The sequence below is a fragment of the Globicephala melas genome, chromosome 14, assembly GCF_963455315.2.
Source record: "Globicephala melas chromosome 14, mGloMel1.2, whole genome shotgun sequence".
NCBI lineage: Eukaryota > Metazoa > Chordata > Mammalia > Artiodactyla > Delphinidae > Globicephala > Globicephala melas.
The window spans coordinates 50,931,622-50,949,729 of NC_083327.1; the positions used below are offsets into that span (position 1 = coordinate 50,931,622).

At 34.8% G+C, this 18,108-nt stretch overlaps 1 protein-coding gene across 2 annotated transcripts in view; it reads right to left on the reverse strand.

Annotated features, from left to right (window-relative positions):
- Positions 1 to 18,108, reverse strand: part of TRDN (triadin) — a 495,585-nt gene that overhangs the window by 277,523 nt on the left and 199,954 nt on the right. For both annotated transcript variants that reach the window (XM_060283977.1, XM_060283978.1), the window contains 2 exons: positions 14,314 to 14,475; positions 13,237 to 13,269 (listed from right to left, as the gene is read on the reverse strand). In XM_060283977.1, the coding sequence (XP_060139960.1) occupies positions 13,237 to 13,269; positions 14,314 to 14,475 (195 nt within the window). The remainder of the gene's footprint in view (positions 1 to 13,236; positions 13,270 to 14,313; positions 14,476 to 18,108) is intronic.

Sequence of the window (18,108 nt, forward strand, 5' to 3'; positions counted from 1 at the left end):
ATGATTTGGAAGTATTCCTTCCTCTGCAATTTTTTGGAATAGTTTCAACAGGGAAGGTGTTAACTCTTCTCAAAATGTTTGATAGAATTCGCCTGTGAAGCCATCTGGTCCTGGGCTTTTTTTTGTTGGGAGTTTTTAAATCACAGATTCAATTTCAGTACTTGTAATTGGTCTGTTCATATTTTCTATTTCTTCCTGGTTCAGTCTTGGGAGATTGCACCATTCTAAGAATTTGTCCATTTCTTCTAGGTTGTCCCTTTTATTGGCATATAGTTGTTTATAGTAGTGTCTTATGGTCCTCTGTATTTCTGTGGTGTCGGTCGTAACTTCTCCTTTCTCATTTCTGATTTTACTGATTTGGGCCCTATCCCTTTTTTTCTTGATGAGTTTGGCTAAAGGTTTATCAATTTTGTCTTTTCAAAGAACCAGTTTTTCTATTGTTTTCCTCGTCTCAATTTATTTCTGCTCTGATATTTATGATTTCTTTCCTACTACTAACTTTAGGTTTTGTTTGTTCTTCTTTCTCTAGTTGTTTCAGGTGTAAGGTTAGGTTGTTTATTAGAGATTTTTCTTGTGGGATTAACAATATACACACTACTATATATAAAATAGATAACCAACAAGGACCTACTACTGTATAGCATGGGGAACTATACTCAATAGTTTATAAAACCTGTAAGGAAAAAGAATCTGAAAAAGAACATGTATATATATATATATATATATATACACACATGTATATACATGTATATACCTGTATATACATGTATATACAGCAGAATCACTGCTGTATACCTGAAACTAACACAACATTGTAAATCAATTATACTTCAATAAAAATAAATAAAAAATGATGACAATATATTTCAGAGTGTTTATTTTTTTGTTATAACAAAATTCTTTAATAAGTTTTATAAAAATGAATATTTAAGAATAATTTTTTCACCTTGAATTGTTTTCCTTTTCCACTCCCAATGAAAATATAAAATTATCAGCACCCACACACATATACACCCAAAACTACAGTGACATTCTCTACACAGAACTATATTATAGTTTAAATTGCTGAAAAATCAAGACAGTTCTAAGAAGTGGATGGGTTTTTCTTCCAAAAACAGCTGATATATAGGGAAGCAATTTACATAAAGTTCTGGTCAATGGTTGTCAAAAGTTTCTTAAAGGTTGCATTTCAACTAAAAGAGGATCCAAATTAAGGTTCTCCCTACCCTCACCTTCCTTTGCTAACACCCTCTCAAGGAGTATTTTCTTCCTGCTCCTAAGAGAAAATAAATTTGAACTTTTAAAATATTCTGAAGTTTTCATGCACAGTTGGAATTTGGGGCAAATGTGTCCAGACCAGCCAGCATTTTCTATAGACATCAACAAAAGCAGGCACTGGGGATTCTGTGCTTTGGGTACAAACCACGGTACAAGGATCCTGGCAGGAAACACGTGCTGAGATTCCTCTACTCTTTCAGAATTTTGGGGGCTGGGGCTTTTGTACCTCGAAAGTTCCCCCAGGGTCCTGCTCAATTTCACAGTCTCAAGAATAGTCCCAACTTTCTATTTTCCTGATTCTGCACTTCAGCTTTATGTAAACTAAGACAGCCCCACTGCTCTGGGCAGATCCCCTCAGATCTCTTATAAGTGGGAGTTGTGGATTAAAACACACACACACACACACACACAGACACACACACACACAGACACAAATCTCTACAGCTCATGATGAAATATAATGACTTACATAGACGTTGTTTTGCAGGAACATCATCAACTATTTTTAACTGATGATTACTTGCAGACTGTTAGTATCTCTGTACAGGAAGTGCAGACAAGCACAGCTAACCTTGTAAAGTCATACACACATACATTTCTTTGCTTACAGAAGACAAAAGAAATTTATTTCTGATGATTCTGAAAGGGAGCAGATTTCACTACCTCAAAATATATCTCTTTGGCATAAGGATTATTTTTCAGCTAAATGCAATCAAAGCCCAGCAGGGGCTTCCCTGGTGGCGCAGTGGTTGAGAGTCTGCCTGCCAATGCAGGGGACACGGGTTCATGCCCCGGTTTGGGAAGATCCCACATGCCGCGGAGCGGCTAGGCCCGTGAGCCATGGCCGCTGAGCCTGCGCGTCCGGAGCCTGTGCTCCGCAATGGGAGAGACCACAACTGTGAGAGGCCCGCGTACCGCAAAAAAAAAAAAAAAAAAAAAAAAGCCCAGCAGGAAAAGCTGTTAATCTTCCCCTCAACCGCCTAAATTTACATTGGAAAGGGGTCCTGTACCAAGGAGAGAGCTATTACCAGAGATACCAAGAAACTTATCTGCATAACATGACACTCTTTGTTTTCCAAACGCCTACTCTCCCTTCCTGTGAAATAGCCTTCCTTCCTTTTGTATACTCAGACCCCTCCTATTTTCCTTAGCTCAGGATGTTATTTATATATGTCTCAATTACCTGGCTGCCCTTTAAGTCTCATATTTTTATGTGGCTCCCGTATGTATGAACAATGTTTATTTTTCTCCCGTTAATCTGTCTTATATCAATTTAATTATTAGACCAGCCATAGAACCTAGACAGGAAGAAGGAAAAATTTTCTGCGCCTACAATTCAAACTTAAGGATAAATTAAATGTCTCTGCATGTTTTATTGCAACATTACATTTTCTTTGGGGATTGTGTTACATCACTATGGTCACTGTCTCTGGCTAACAGATGCCCAAAGAATCCAATGTAGCCTCTACACAGTGTGCTAGTTCTGTCTCCTTACACTTTAGCCAGGAAATGATGACCATTCAGGCTCCTGCCCAATTGAGTAACAGCATGATACCAAATTAGACTTCAGAAGGATATTTTTCTCATAAGCAGATGATGCCTAATTTTTTACCCTCAATTATTCTTGCCCGCAAAGAACTATTTGTGTAAGAATGGAAAATTAAATGTAAAAGAGTCAAGTCAGTAAGTGGAAATTTATTACCCTATGGTTTTTGGCAAACTTCAAAGAAAAATAAAATTTCTTATATTAATACTATCTTCTAGTTATTCAATAATTTCTATGGACAGGTAAATGCCTCTATCTTATGCAACATAACAGTAATGTATAGTAGGTTAAATTTCATTTAATCTTTTGCATTCTTTAAGAACAGTTCACTTAAACTGAACCAATTCTGGATACAAGGGACAAAGAAGGTCAAAGTGGTCATTATTTACCTCCAAATGTATGTGCTTTGCCAATAGGTTAGAGTCCAACCTGAGAACATGATAAGTCTCAGCAACAGATTCTAGTTGGAATGATAAGCCATTTTGGTAACAGTAAACCTCAAAGATTGTTTTGTGGCTTAGAAAGCACAGAGGTCAAAGTATCTCAATCCAAGTGTGAGACTGTCCAAGGTCCTTAAAGGTACAATGGTCAATTTGAATTTTGATAAATGGAGAAGGGAAAAATAAATGAAGAGTGACAGCTCAATGTGTCAGGAAGCAATGAAAAGGATCCCTTTGTTTTCCTGAGTTACTGGTAACCTTACCTATAACTCCACTAGTGTTTACTCTGTTCATTATGATATGAGGGGCACTCAAGAGAAGGGGCAAGTTACTTCCAAAGAAGATGGGAAGTGTATTCTGACTTCTTTCACTAGTCCTGGTTTTCCCCTATCCCCTTTCTCATTATCTGTAGGGAAGTATATGTGAATATGAGAAGTGGAGAAAAGAGTAGAAGTCTCCTTTTAGATACTTATTGTTATTATTCATCTCCCATTCTAAAACCAATACTTCATCATGCTAGGCTTTATTTTATTATTTTTTTAAACATCTTTATTGAAGTAAAATTGCTTTACATTGTTGTGTTAGTTTCTGCTGTATAACAAAGTGAATCAGCTATACGTATACTTATATCCCCATATCCTCTCCCTCTTGCATCTCCCTCCCACCCTCCCTACCCCACCCTTCTAGGTGGTCACAAAGCACCGAGTTGATCTCCCTGTGCTATGCCCCTGCTTCCTACTAGCTATCTGTTTTACATTTGGTAGTGTATACATGTCAGTGCCACTCTCTCACTTCATCCCAGCTAACACTTCCCCCTCTCCATGTCCTCAAGTCCATTCTCTACGTCTGCATCTTTATTCCCGTCCTGCCCCTAGGTCCTTCAGAACCATTTTTTTTTTTAGATTCCATATATATGTGTTAGTATACCGTATTTATTTTTCTCTTCCTGACTTTCTTCACTCTGTATGACAGACTCTAGGTCCATCCACCTCACTACAAATAACTCAATTTAATGCATTTTTTTAATTAAAGGAACTCAAAGAATTTAAACTCTGGTTTTCATGCTTTATAACTCAAGCGGTGATAACCAAAAAATATACCCTCCTAAATCAGGCTGTTTTTCTAAAGTCTAATGCCAAATAAGCAATTGGGTTAGAGTCCAATGTCTCTGAAGAGGTATTAGTCTCAGCACCAGACTTGTGAAGTGCTGGGAAACAAGAGAAGCAGATATAATAATGCATTGTTTTGCTGAGAAAAAATAAAAAACTAGTATTATTTAGAGTATTCATTATTTCTGGATTGCAATGGTCATTAAATGATTATTTGAATAATTGTCGTACAAAAGATGGCATAAATCAATAGTATTCTAGTGTAATTAAAAATGCATTTCGTGGGCTTCCCTGGTGGCGCAGTGGTTGAGAGTCCGCCTGCCGATGCAGGGGACACGGGTTCGTGCCCCGGTCTGGGAAGATCCCACATGCTGCGGAGCGGCTGGGCCCATGAGCCATGGCCGCTGAGCCTGCGCGTCCGGAGCCTGTGCTCTGCAACGGGAGAGGCCACAACAGTGAGAGGCCCGCGTACCGCCAAAAAAAAAAAAAAAAATGCATTTCGTTCAGAAAATCTAGACATACATAAGCTATTAAAAGATCTATACAAAAATATTGTCATCGCTGGCATGTATTAAAATGCAGCTTAGTGTTTAAGATAACTAATGCTTGAGTCAATCTGCTTCATTCAAATTTAATTCTCATACCTACTAGTTGTGTGAACTTCACTTCCTCATCTGTAAAATGAAGTTAATAATAGTACCTACCACATAGATTTACATGAGGATTAAAATAAGTTAAAATGTAAAGGATTTAGAGCAGCACCTGATATCTAATAAGCATCATATAAAATATTGGCTATTATTATTATTACTTGTCTCCCTCACTAAATTCTAAATTTGATGAGGGCTAAAACTATGTCTATTTTGTTCCACAGTAAATTTTCAATAATAATTGGTATATACTAACCACTCGATAAATATATACTGAATTAAAAAATAAATGTTTAAGCAAGATTATAAGCTATCAACTCTTGCACAATATAGAAAGTTGTGGTAGATAGTATCTCACCAGTTCTTTAAGACACGACGCACAAATGATTTAAACACTAAAATGAGTGTGGTTGAAAATTTGGGACAGTAAAATGTTGCATTTCTCAACCTTTTTACTTTCTATTAGAAATGTTGGAGAAAGTTGCAGAATTTTACTATTTGTGGAAATTTAAAAATGTACGTGAAAGGTATTGTAAACTGCAACACTTGTACAAAAGGTAGTAGGGTTTTTTTTTTTGTTTGTTTAAAGGAACTTTATTCATAATTGCTAAAACTTGGAAGTAACCGAGGTGTCCTTCAGTAGGTGAATGAAGAAATATATTGTAGTACCTCCAGACAATGGAATATTACTCAGCACTAAAAAGAAATACACTATCAAGCCATGAAAAGACATGGAGGAAACTTAAAAGCATGTTACCAATGCATTTTTAAAGTATTTCTTCCTACAGTGATCAATATGGGTGCCAATAAGTTAGGGTTTTTTAATATTGTTTTTCTGGAACACTGTAAAGCTAAATAATAATAAAATTTAAAACACTGTGCACTTTTAATACTTTGCCTTAACTTATCCATAGATGTTTATATAAAATATATCAACTATAAATTGACATTATATAATTGACAATTATGCCTATAATAAAATATTGACAGTCAAATATCATGTTCATTTCTATAGAAAAATATTGGTACAGGAGTTAAAAGTGGGATATGCTATTCCACCTAACTTGAAAGGGTTCAAAATTTCTATTTCTTTTGTTCTACATGTCAGGTAGTTAAAAAAAAAAAAAAAAAAAAAACCAAAACAAAAATTACCAGTGATTCTCAACTCCGTGCATCAGATTCAAATGATGTCTTAACTGGACTTACTTTTTTCCACAAGAGACCAAACTCTCGTGATTTTGAAAAACAGAACGTACAGAGTTGAAAAGAATCTGGAATACATATAAACCTAACAGTTTCTCATTCACAGGCTTCTCAATTACACACCGAATCTTATTTCCAGATAGGAATGCAGCAACCCTGAGATTATTCTTGCTCCAACAGGAGCTACTTAAAATGGTTGGGCCTGAGTGGAGCTATCTCAGCCTTTCTTTTTTTTTTTTTAATTTATTTTATTTTTGGCTGTGCTGGGTCTTTGTTGCTGCACGTGGGCTCTCTCTAGTTGCGGAGAGCGGGCGGCTACTCTTTGTTGTGGTGCATGTGCTTCTCATCGTGGCGGCTTCTCTTATTGCGGAGCATGGGCACTAGGCACGCCAGGCTTCAGTAGTTGTGGCACGCGGGCTCAATAGTTGTGGCACACAGGCTTAGTTGCTCCGCGGCATGTGGGATCTTCCTGGACGAGAGCTCCAACCCGCGTCCCCTATGTTAGCAGGCGGATTCTTAACCACTGTGCCACCAGGGAAGTCCTGTCTCAGCCTTTTTATTCTCCATGATGTTGGCACCAAAATTTAATCCCTTGCTTTCATCGGCTTGCTCCTTCAGGCTCCAGTGTTACCAGTATCATTTCCATCACTGTGGTTCCAGTTTGCTTGCCTTGATAGAAATGAGCTCTTTTGGGCCCAGGGTTCACTACAGCTGCAACTCCTTAGAGAAGTAAGTCTCTGGATCATTCATCAGATCTCTCCTCAGCCTTTTTCATTCTGATCCCATCACCAAGCCTCACTGTCTGCTCTCTCTGCGTTTTGCCCCTTGTCCTCACAGGTCTGATCAATATTGGGAAAGACAACCAGAAGATAAAGCAGTGAGTTCCTTGAGCAGCCTGAGGGCAATATGCAGCAGTGCAGTTATGGAGCTGAGTTTTAATCTAGACTTACTTAGAGGAGTAGTCCAAAGATTAATGTATCTACTTAACAGTGTTACTAGGGCCAACCTGGTAACCAGTATTCTGAGGCTACGAATTTTAACAAGTTTAGTCACCTTTCCATTCTCCCTCCTTTTTTCACTCACAGTATTTTTCAGACACTTAAAGTTCTGCCTGGGGTAAGGCACCGAAGCTGCCAACAAAGATGGATGTAATGAAATCTCTGGCACAGAAACATGTCCATCTATCTTACTCCCAGTGACGTGATACAACCTTCTGAATGGCCTAATCCTAAAGTCCTGAATATTTATGAAGCTCAGATTCCCTGGTTCTTCCTTATTCACCCTGACTGCAAAGAGCTAATGTGGATTTCAATAAAGTGAGAAAAATACACAATGAAAGAACTGAGTTTAAATTTACTGGGCTCTTTTCAACCCCAGGAGCTTTAGGGAAATCTTAAAACACGATTATAAGGAGAATGTAATTTGTTTTGCTCTAAGTAAAGAAGAGCTTCTTCCTCTGCCATTGGCATGCATCAGGAACAATTTCACAGAATATCAGCCTTCATATTTGGGTCCTGTTCAAACTTCAAGATGGTTCCTTAGTTCAAAGAGCAAGTAGTTGGAAAGCAAGGAAATTCAACATAATGTACAGGGGATTTTGGCTCTTTCCACAAAGGCAAGTGATAATTTAGCTCATAAGGCCACCATGTCCCCAAAATTGAAGATCAATTTTTCCTTCCCAAAAAAATGAGTATGTATGGGTCCGAAGGACTAAAAGTATTCTTTCTTAACTTTAAAGCTAGATGTCAGAAAGTGACATTATAAATGTAATTTCTTGTTAAGAGACTATTATTGTCTCCTAAAATTACATATTTCAAAGAACATAAATGCTGTAATGATTATTCTTACATACAGACTTATTATAGACTAAGGTTTAAGTAAGAATAAACTGTAAAAAGAGATAAGTATATCCATTACGTTGCACTTAGAAATGTTAGTACAAAAAATTAAAAAGCTCTATCCCCAGTAAAAATTATACTTTTATGAATGTTTACATAATCTGGAAAGTCCACATCACATGAATGTTAATACAGAACTATGAAAGAAAAATCGTATTAGGTTTGTGAGAAACCAGTATCTTTTTTTTGAAAAAGAAATAGAAAAATGCTAAGCTGCCTATGCTGAATAGACATATATTTTTAACTTCGTTTTAAAATACACTGTTTATTTAGCTCCTCTGCCCATTTTTTAATTTGGTTGCTTGTTTTTTGTTGTTGCTGCTTTGTTTTGTTTGTTTATTTTTTAGATTCCAAGAGATACAGAGAACAAACTGGTGATTACCGGGGTGGTGCGAGGAGAGGGCCAGACGAAATAGATGAAAGGGATTAAGAAGTATAAACTTCCAGCCATAAAACAAAAAATCACAGGAATGTAATGTACACATAGGGAATATAGTCCATAATTTTGTAGCAACTGTGTATAGTGATGGATGGTAATTGGTTTTACTGCAGTGAACATTTCATAATGCATAAAAATACTGAATCACTATTTTGTACACCTGAAACTAATATAATATTGTATGTTAATTATAACTGAATAAAAATTGTATAATGTAATAATTTAGGATAAAATGATATTGCTTTATGTTTCAATTGTAATTCTTGCTTTAGGTATATTTCATCTAAACTTTGGTGCTGCCGCTCACTTACTTTGAAAATGTCTGCCATGTTAACTAATGGGCAAAGCCAGCCTTTGTTTTCAAACTTCTTACGTAAATCAAACTTACCCTTTTTCAAAAAAATATAATTTTGCTTTTCAGTTTAAAAAAAATTTTAGTGTGTATTTTGAGGAAATTATTATGAAAGTAATAAATTTTGCAACATATTTAAATTATTTGGATTTAATATAATACGTTTATTTTACAATAAGTTATAAAACAAGACAAACCAATATTCTGCTGCACATTATTTTACTTGAACTAATGTCAGGTACCATATAAGTAAAATTTTTAGTTGTTTATGGAGCTAGGAGTATTTTTAAAAATTTGATATTCCTGAAATACACATGTTAGGGGGATACCAAATTTTGATGTTTTACTTTTGGGAATAATTTTTAAAGTTGCAAATATAAAAGAAATAACTCCAATAATTTTGTTAGATATCATGATAAAATTTTATAATTTATAGGCAAAGTAGAATATATATTAAATCTATACATTTACATATATATATTTATTGAGCAGCCAGCTGGCATATTGTGGGGTTTCTTTTGTTAGTAGGAGGTAGAAAATACATATAATAAAAAACATATAATGAATAAATGATACATAATATATTATGTATATATATACATACAAACATCTATATATATATACATACACATAGTGAAATGGTTCTGCAAATAGTATATAATTTAATTTTTTGTCAATAGGAGGTACAAAATGTTAAACATTTTATATTAAATGATATATGATAAGGTTTGACATCAGTTAGATTAAGTATTTCATAATATAATTAATTACATAAGGTAAGTTTTAAATTTCTTTTTGAACAATACAGAATTATTCTGAAATGCATCAGAAATGTGACATCCATGGGTTTATTCAATGCATCGTTAACAGTCTGGTTGCCTTAGAAATATTCAGTTATATTTAAAAGAATTAGTGTCACTAACCTACACTGCTTTGATTGTTTCAAAGTAGTTTCAAACCAGTGACACTTCCTAGGAACAAATATTGAGAATAACTGAAAAGAACTGCTTACATTTAAATTTTTAAAAGCCATTTTTAGCTTTCAGTATTTCCTATGGATGTTCTTTCTGTTTTGCTCTCAAGGGAGTCTCCCTCAAGAGCAATGCACTCTTTCACATTATTCAGCTAAATAAAAGGCAAAACCATTAAATGAAACTTGCCATTGTTCCCATCTCCCCGCTCTACCTTATCTCTGACTTCAGAACATCCCATCATGATACAGAACACCTGAGTATCAGCACCATGCCTCTCCTTTAGCAGATATATGCAAGATAGGACAGGAAGGCCTATTGGTCTCTTTGGTTGGCATTCTAGCAATGTGAAGATGTGTGAAAGACACTTCTTTATCTCGTAACATAGAAGAATTACTATGATAACCTTGGATATGTTCTCAGGCAGATCAATTTTAGGAAAGAATACAAATGTAATTTGATTCCTTTGATGCTATCCTCACTCGTTTATCCCTTGGAAAGTGTGGTGTTAACATGTCCATGATAGGTACCCTGGTGTGAAGAATGCTACTCAACAGGCTGATTCTAGGTAAACAAAGCACACCCACCCTACATAGCAAAGAATTGTTCCAGAATATATAATTTACAATGGTATTGGTTTTCATAGTTATGTTTTAAGTAATTATACAATAAAAATGTAATATTTTACAATGATTCAGTGCCTTCAGCCTGCATCACGGAGTATTTGAAATAGAATTTAATATTTAAAAATTTTGACAAGCTGAAAAGTAAATATGCATGAAGAATGTAAAGACGCTAGGTACTACACTTAATACCCTAAAGCTATATTTATATATAACAACATAAGCCACAGAAGAACAGATTCAAAAATTTCAACCATATTAATAATCTGTTTAATAATCAACCAGGCAACCCTGAGATTATTTGACTGTACTGTTATTCCATACCAAATTAAAACTGCAAACTCCACCCATAAATAACAAGGTAGCTAAATTTTTATTTTGGTAAAAATAGCAATAACTGGACAAATGAAACCAACATTTTAAGCACATTTAAATAAAATGCTTCATATAGATACAGGACAGTCTAATAAACAATGTCACAGCCTGATAATTAGGTAATATAAAATGGCTAAATATCATTGAATGTGTCTGAATGGGAAAGAGTACTAATGAAGAGACTAATAAAGACTCATTTAGACAGGTGAAAATCAAATATTTTAAGAGGATATAATTCTAGATTATCAAAAAAAACCTAAAAAACTTCTTAAACCACAATTTTAAAATATAGAATTTATAAAATAATTCATCATCAGATAGAGATAAGCTCATGGAATCTCTTCCCTAATAATAACATTAAAAATATACTTTTAAAAGCAGAATATGTATTAGAAATGCTTTGTAAAATATCACATACTGATTTAAAATTCATTGTTTCTATGACTCTACAAAAGAAAAGGTTTTAAATAAAAAATAATTGTAATTAAATATATTTCTTTTATAACTAATGTTTATTACAGCCTCTGTACCCAAGGTAGGATGTATAAGATGTTGCTTTAAATGTCCACTTTCTCATGTAACTCTGTAAATAATAATATTAAGAAAATATATTCAGGTGATTTTAGTCAATTCTCCTTTTAGACATTAGTGTACATCGTTTTAAATATATATATCCTTTAGACTGCTTTAACTAATGATCATTACTGACATTTTTTAAAAGTATCTTAAACAACTATTTAATAGTTTTTCTGTTGATTTGGTAAAGCAATACAATAATTTAAAAACAGTAATTAAACAGTTTTGCGTGTATTTGCAATTTATGCTAATCATTCCATAAAACTTAATTTTAAAATAATCCCACCAGAAAATTCAAATAAAAAGCAATGAACAGATTCTATATTAAATACTAGATATTGATTTATGGAGAATATGATCTTATATGATATTCTTGTAGAATTTATTTTATAAATAAGAAAATATTTGTTTTTCACTCTTCCATATCCAAATGGAATAAATATATATACAAGCTGTAATTTCCAGACCATCACTGGTAACTCATTAGCTTAAACTTTGACTATGTTCTGGGCAGTATCCATTGGAGATCAGCTATAAAAAGACTCTGCTTTTTACCTCAAGAAGTTTATAAACTAGTCTAGATTCTCCATACCTGGATTTGATGACTTAAGAATGTCTTGAGTTCTTGGGTTCTCACCATGGATTTGTGAGTAGGGCAACCCATCCTTTCTGCTCTCAATAGCTTCATAAACACTTTCATTTCTGAATGGCGGTTCCACACTTGAGTTTCACTACTTTACCTTTTACTGGGCAAGTCACAGATACAAATTTTCCAAATTAACATACACTAAGTAGATTTTATCCCAAACAGTGAGGTTATCATCATCTGTCAGGCAAGGCCGAAGCTCCAAATTTGGATCCTATTGCTTGCTCACAGTAGGTCTAGGGAGATAGCAACAGAGGCCAGCAAGTTCTCCTCTGTAATAAATACTCCCAAGAGCTATTGCCCAACATGTGCAGCAATAACTAACTGTATTAAGTCTGGCTTTTATGTTTCTATCTCATACCAAATATACCTCAGGATGGTATCCTTTGCTCCCTATTATTCCTTCTAGACATAATTCCTACCCCTTCCTGTAAAAATCTCTGAGGCTTTTGCCCCACAGTTTGCCCCACAGTTTGCCCTTTTTCCCAGTCATATTGCTCCCATCTTTTGGATTTATGATCATTCCATTCAGTGACTGACGACGTTGCTTATTCCTTCAAGGAATCCCTGTAAACCACAGCCAAGCACACCCAGATGACTCTGCGGCTTTGGGATGACACATAGTACATACTGACTGCATATGCCTGTGCCTTCAAGATTATTATCCTCCACACTATCTCAGCTCCCTGTCCAATAGATATCACCTAAAATTGAAAAATAATACTGACAATAACATAAGAAAAAGAATAAAAATTTAAAATCTATATATTTGGCCACAGTGAGAATAATAAAGATCATGGGCATCCTCATCTTCTGGGCCATTTAGAAAACTATAGAACTCACCCCTCATTCCTGAAATTCAAATTCACATTGATCAGTGTGTAGATTGATTTGCACATCTACTGAAGAAGGTATTTATTAAATAATCAACTTAAAAATGATGGGATTAGCTTCATTGGAAAGAATCGAGTATTTCTTTTCTTAACTATAAATCTTAATCTAACCATTAAACAGAAACTCTACATTAAAAATAAATTATCTGTAACAAAGTAAAATCTATTTAAGTTATGGTGAAAATCAACATTACCATAAAAGAAAAATACTTTTTTTCAAAGGTCAACACAACTAACCTTTTTTTTTCAAGGGAGGCTCCTCTATTTCTCCTAAACCAAGGCAAAAACAGTAAATTAGAAAAACTTTCAGCAGAGCATAATATTGCCTATTTTCCCATTTTCTTTCATTCATTTTTAAAAAATCATCTATTAGTTTTGATAATAGTAGTTCATATATTACTTTGCCTTCCAAATTCCAATTTTTAAGTATACACTTTGCCTATGTACATTTATTTGAGATAGTTTCACTTTTATGAGTTCAATAAAATTGTGGCAGTGATCCAAATTATACATTATAGTTCGTGTATCATGTTCATTTCAGTCCTCTATTGTTCATCTCGACCTCTCACAGGAGCCAAAGAATACAAATTCAGACAAAGTCAGAAAGGACTAAAATAATAAGAGCTTTCCTGGTAGTCAAGGCTGAATATGTAATTTCTGATGAGTAAGGCTGATCTTAAAAATGCCATCTAAAAAGCAGAATTACAACGCTTTGTTCTTTTCACATCCACTCAATAGCAGTTTACATGTGGTTTAAGTTTGTTATTTCCTTTTGATCATCAATACATTCTACAGAGTAAATAGTTTCGTTGCATAATTGTTGTGACATTTAGAATGTGTCCCTCCATTCTACACCTCCATTTGATTCAATTAATTAACTTTCATTGTGATTTTAGTAGGATTGCCTTCTCTATTTGACTGTAAATATGAATTATATGTATAACGTATTTATACGTATATTTAGTTTTCAAACTTGGGAAATAGCAGCAATTTTTTGTTCCTGAAGAAGCATATAAATGTGTTTCTATTGTGGTTCTATAGGATCATATAATAAGTCCCTCTCTACAATAATGCTACTCTAATGCAGCATTTGACATCTTTGCCATAATGGCAGATAAGCTATAAGATGAAAGCCATATAGAGACCAAATTACTGAGTTTGGCAGCCTGTTGATAGGCTATTTGCACTCTGACGTGTATTCATTTTGGTTTAGCCTGACCCAAGTGCTCATGTGTGCTTAAACTTAAGCAAACTATTGTAATGCGTATCAATCATCGGTCCTAGCAGTTAGATATATTTCTATGCTCTTTGTACCTTTATCAGTGTCCTTGTCTCCATCATCATCTTCTTCATCACCCTCAGACGAGATGATGTCAGACAACAAAGAAAAGAAGCCATAGACCCAGTCCGTGGTTTCCTCCACAGCATCATGTACAAGTTTTAGAGGATCTGAGCCAATCTTGGAAATAGAGCTTGCTAAAAGTAATTAAAAACAAAGAGAAGTTTTGTAATCATTCCCAAAGAAACTAAGAAAAGCTGCTTTTCCTGATTTATTCTTTTAACATATTTGAGTTACTTCTAGTAACTTCAATGGATAGAATTAGGAAAAACTGAAGTCTGTAAATCTTCCCTTTCTTATATCCTAGGAGATATAAACTGTTTGTGAAACAAAAGATTAAATAATAAAAATGCAAGCAAGAAAACAGACACATTAGGGATTTCCAATATGTTGTTATTCTCATTCTAGTTACATGAAAGTTGCTCTGAAGGGTTAAGGGTAGCCTTTAAGATCTGATTGAAGAGGTGATATATCTAGAAATATGGTTTAAGTTGCACCTGATTTTTCATCAATCTGTAATTAAATTTTTAGATTTATGTTTTCCTTAATTTTAAAATCTAAGCTTTTCAGGGATTCTTCTCCCTTTGACATCTTAAGGGACTAGAATTATATCAACATATTATACTTTCTAAGGGTTAAGTATGCCAAAATTAGGTTTTTACTCTGATTGAGATAGGAAGTCATTGGAAGGTCTGAGCAGAGGAAAAAGTGATTTGATTTATGCAACATTTGCCATGTTGAAGATTGAAAGAATGCCTGGTTGGAAACAGGGAGATCAGTAAGAAGCCAAATGAAATAATCCATAATCCAAGGGAAAGAAGATGGTGATTTCTATATGGGTGGTACTAGTTTGTGTGGTGAGATGTGATCAGATTCTGAGTGTATCTAAAAGATAGAATTAATGTATAGACTGACAATATGGCTGTTGGATGTGAGAGAAAGAGAGGGGTGTGGAATAACTTCAAGGTTTTTGGTTTGAGAAACTGGAAGGATGAAAATACCATTTACTGAAATGGGGAGGACTGGAGAGAAACAGGGTTTGTTGCCCAGAATATTTAAGTAGCTGAGTTTTAAACTTGTTAAACTTGAGTTGTCTATTGGAACTCTATGTGGAGATGTAGACATTTGTATAGCTCAATATGTTCTACAAAAATGAAGTTCTAGCTGAAGACGGAAACTTGGAAATTCAATAAAGAATAGAAAGCATTCAAAGCTATGACACTGAATATGATCACTAAGGGAGTGGACCTAGGAACACACCAACATTTAAAAGACAGTGAGATAAGTCAGAGAGATGAGGAAGAACCAGCAATGGCTTCTGAGGAGAGAAGACAGACAGACAGAGACAAAGAGACACAGAGGGAGATTAATTGAGAGGCAGAAAAAAAGAGAGTATAATGTACTAGATATCAAGTCAAGAAATTGTTTCTGTGAGGATAAAGTGAGCAGTTGGCAAACGTTGCTGATAGGTCAAGAAAGATGAAGACTGAGAACAGAGCTTTAGATTTAATGATGAGGATGTCACTGGTGACCTTCAAAGGGCAATTTCAGTGAAATACATTCAAGAGTAAATGGGAAGAATTTAGAGGTAGTAAGTATATTTTACTGTAAAATGACAGAGATTGGGCAATAGTTGAAGGACTAGAATCATAGTGGGGTTTCCATTGCTTATGTTGTTCAAGTGGGAAGAACGTTCCATTTTTATGTTGATGGGTAAGATGCCATAGAGAGGGACAAATAATATTAGAGATAAGATTTCTGGGGAAATTTTTAATTTCAGAGGATTCATGACCCATCACAAGGATGCCAAGTTGCAACTGGTCTCAGGGAAACCTACCTCCATGATTCAGTGACAACATAACTTTACTCTTTGGACCTTATTTCACTACATTCTGGAGAGTGTCATGGGAGCAAGGTATGGTAGTCTGAAAGGTGAGATTAAACCTTAGAGAAAGGAAATGAAGTGGAATTTTATAATTGCATTTGAGAATTTTAAAAGAATTATATGTAAGGAACTGGACTGGACTGGTACCATTAAAGGCATTTTTAGCACTAGTATATTTTATATCTAATGGAAGAATATTGCAAATGGGATTTTTATAATCTGAATAGATTGAGACCATTTCCCCATTCCTCTTCTTTCTAAGTGTTCACTGAGGAACTTAACAATAAAATCCAACAAAATAGATATCAGTTTAATTATCCTTATGCTTAAATGCACTATATATACACTTTGCAGACATGTATATTGCCTGGTTCTAAGATAGTCAAACCAGGGTATTTTCATGAAAAAAATATTTTGCTACCTTGAGACCAGCTTCTGATTTTCAGGCACATGGAAAACAACTTTAAAAACATATATAGATATGGATATAGATATATCTTTAAAAAGATAGTAGTCCTCAAGTTAATTCTTATTCCTTCTCTAAGACATCACATCCAAATTATAACAGTGGGGATAATATTATACAATGCAACTAAACCTTTTATAGATGTTTTCTTTTTTAATTGTACTTCTCTACCTTTCATGTTTCCATGAGTTAAATTACATACATTAAAACAAGGATCATCATAAAAATGGTAGTAGCTAATACTTTTAGGGTGTATATTACCTGCCAGGTACCATTCTAAGAACTTTATGTATACTAACTCACTTTTTCCTTTCAAAAACCCAATGAGGTAGACATCTCTATTTTAAATATAAGAAAACTGAGACAGAGGGAAGTTAAATAAAATACCTAAGGCTGCATAGCTAGTAAGTAACGGAGCCAGATTTTGCACCATCCAGGGTATGACTCAACTACTATGCAATACTGCAATCAAAAAGCAAACAAACAAACAAAACCATGAATTTGCAATTGGTTCTGTAGTAAGATGTTTGATGAGAGATTCTGGGAGGGCTTTTCTTGCTTTTAAAAGGGGGAACAAGGACTTTGCTGCATGAGAATATAAAGCCTGGAACTGCTATAGCAGCTTATAACCATGAGGACTGACTCACTGAGGAAGGCAAAGGCTAAAAATGAAAGAACTTGAGTCAAGTGCAGCTCTCCTACCTAGCGCTGAACCATGCCATACTGAAGCCAGAGACAAAAGGAAAAATCAGTAACAATGCTTCTGTCTTTATTTAAAATTTTGATATTTCGTTCATCCCAGATTTTTGCATTAGTTTATTTTGGGTTTTTTTTGCGGTACGTGGGCCTCTCACTGTTGTGGCCTCTCCCATTGTGGAGCACAGGCTCCGGATGCGCAGGCTCAGCGGCCATGGCTCACGGGCCCAGCCGCTCCGCAGCATGTGGGATCTTCCCGAACCGGGGCATGAACCCGTGTCCCCTGCATCGGCAGGCGGACTCTCAACCACTGCGCCACCTGGGAAGTCCTCATTTTGCTATGTTTAAATGCTTTCTTTTATAAATGAGTGAGTACCAGGATATTGGCATACTCAATAACAGATATTATATTTTTAAAGTATAAAAACTTAAAAAATAGTTGTATGTAATCACCTGCCCTGAATTACATAAATGAGTTAACTTCAAAATCAAGCGTCTCTGCATAGATTTTCCTTCCACTAGATTTTTAACATAGACCATATACAGAGGTTGAAATTCCCTGTAACCTTTTATCCTTACCCTCAGTGAACACTCCTCAGAATATGGCAAAATAAAAAGCTGGATTCATAAAATTCCCATGGTATTTCTAATATTCATCACACTATGAAAGATTTTTACTTATGTCTGTGGTGTTGGGGCCTGAGGACAAAATAAGAGGTACTC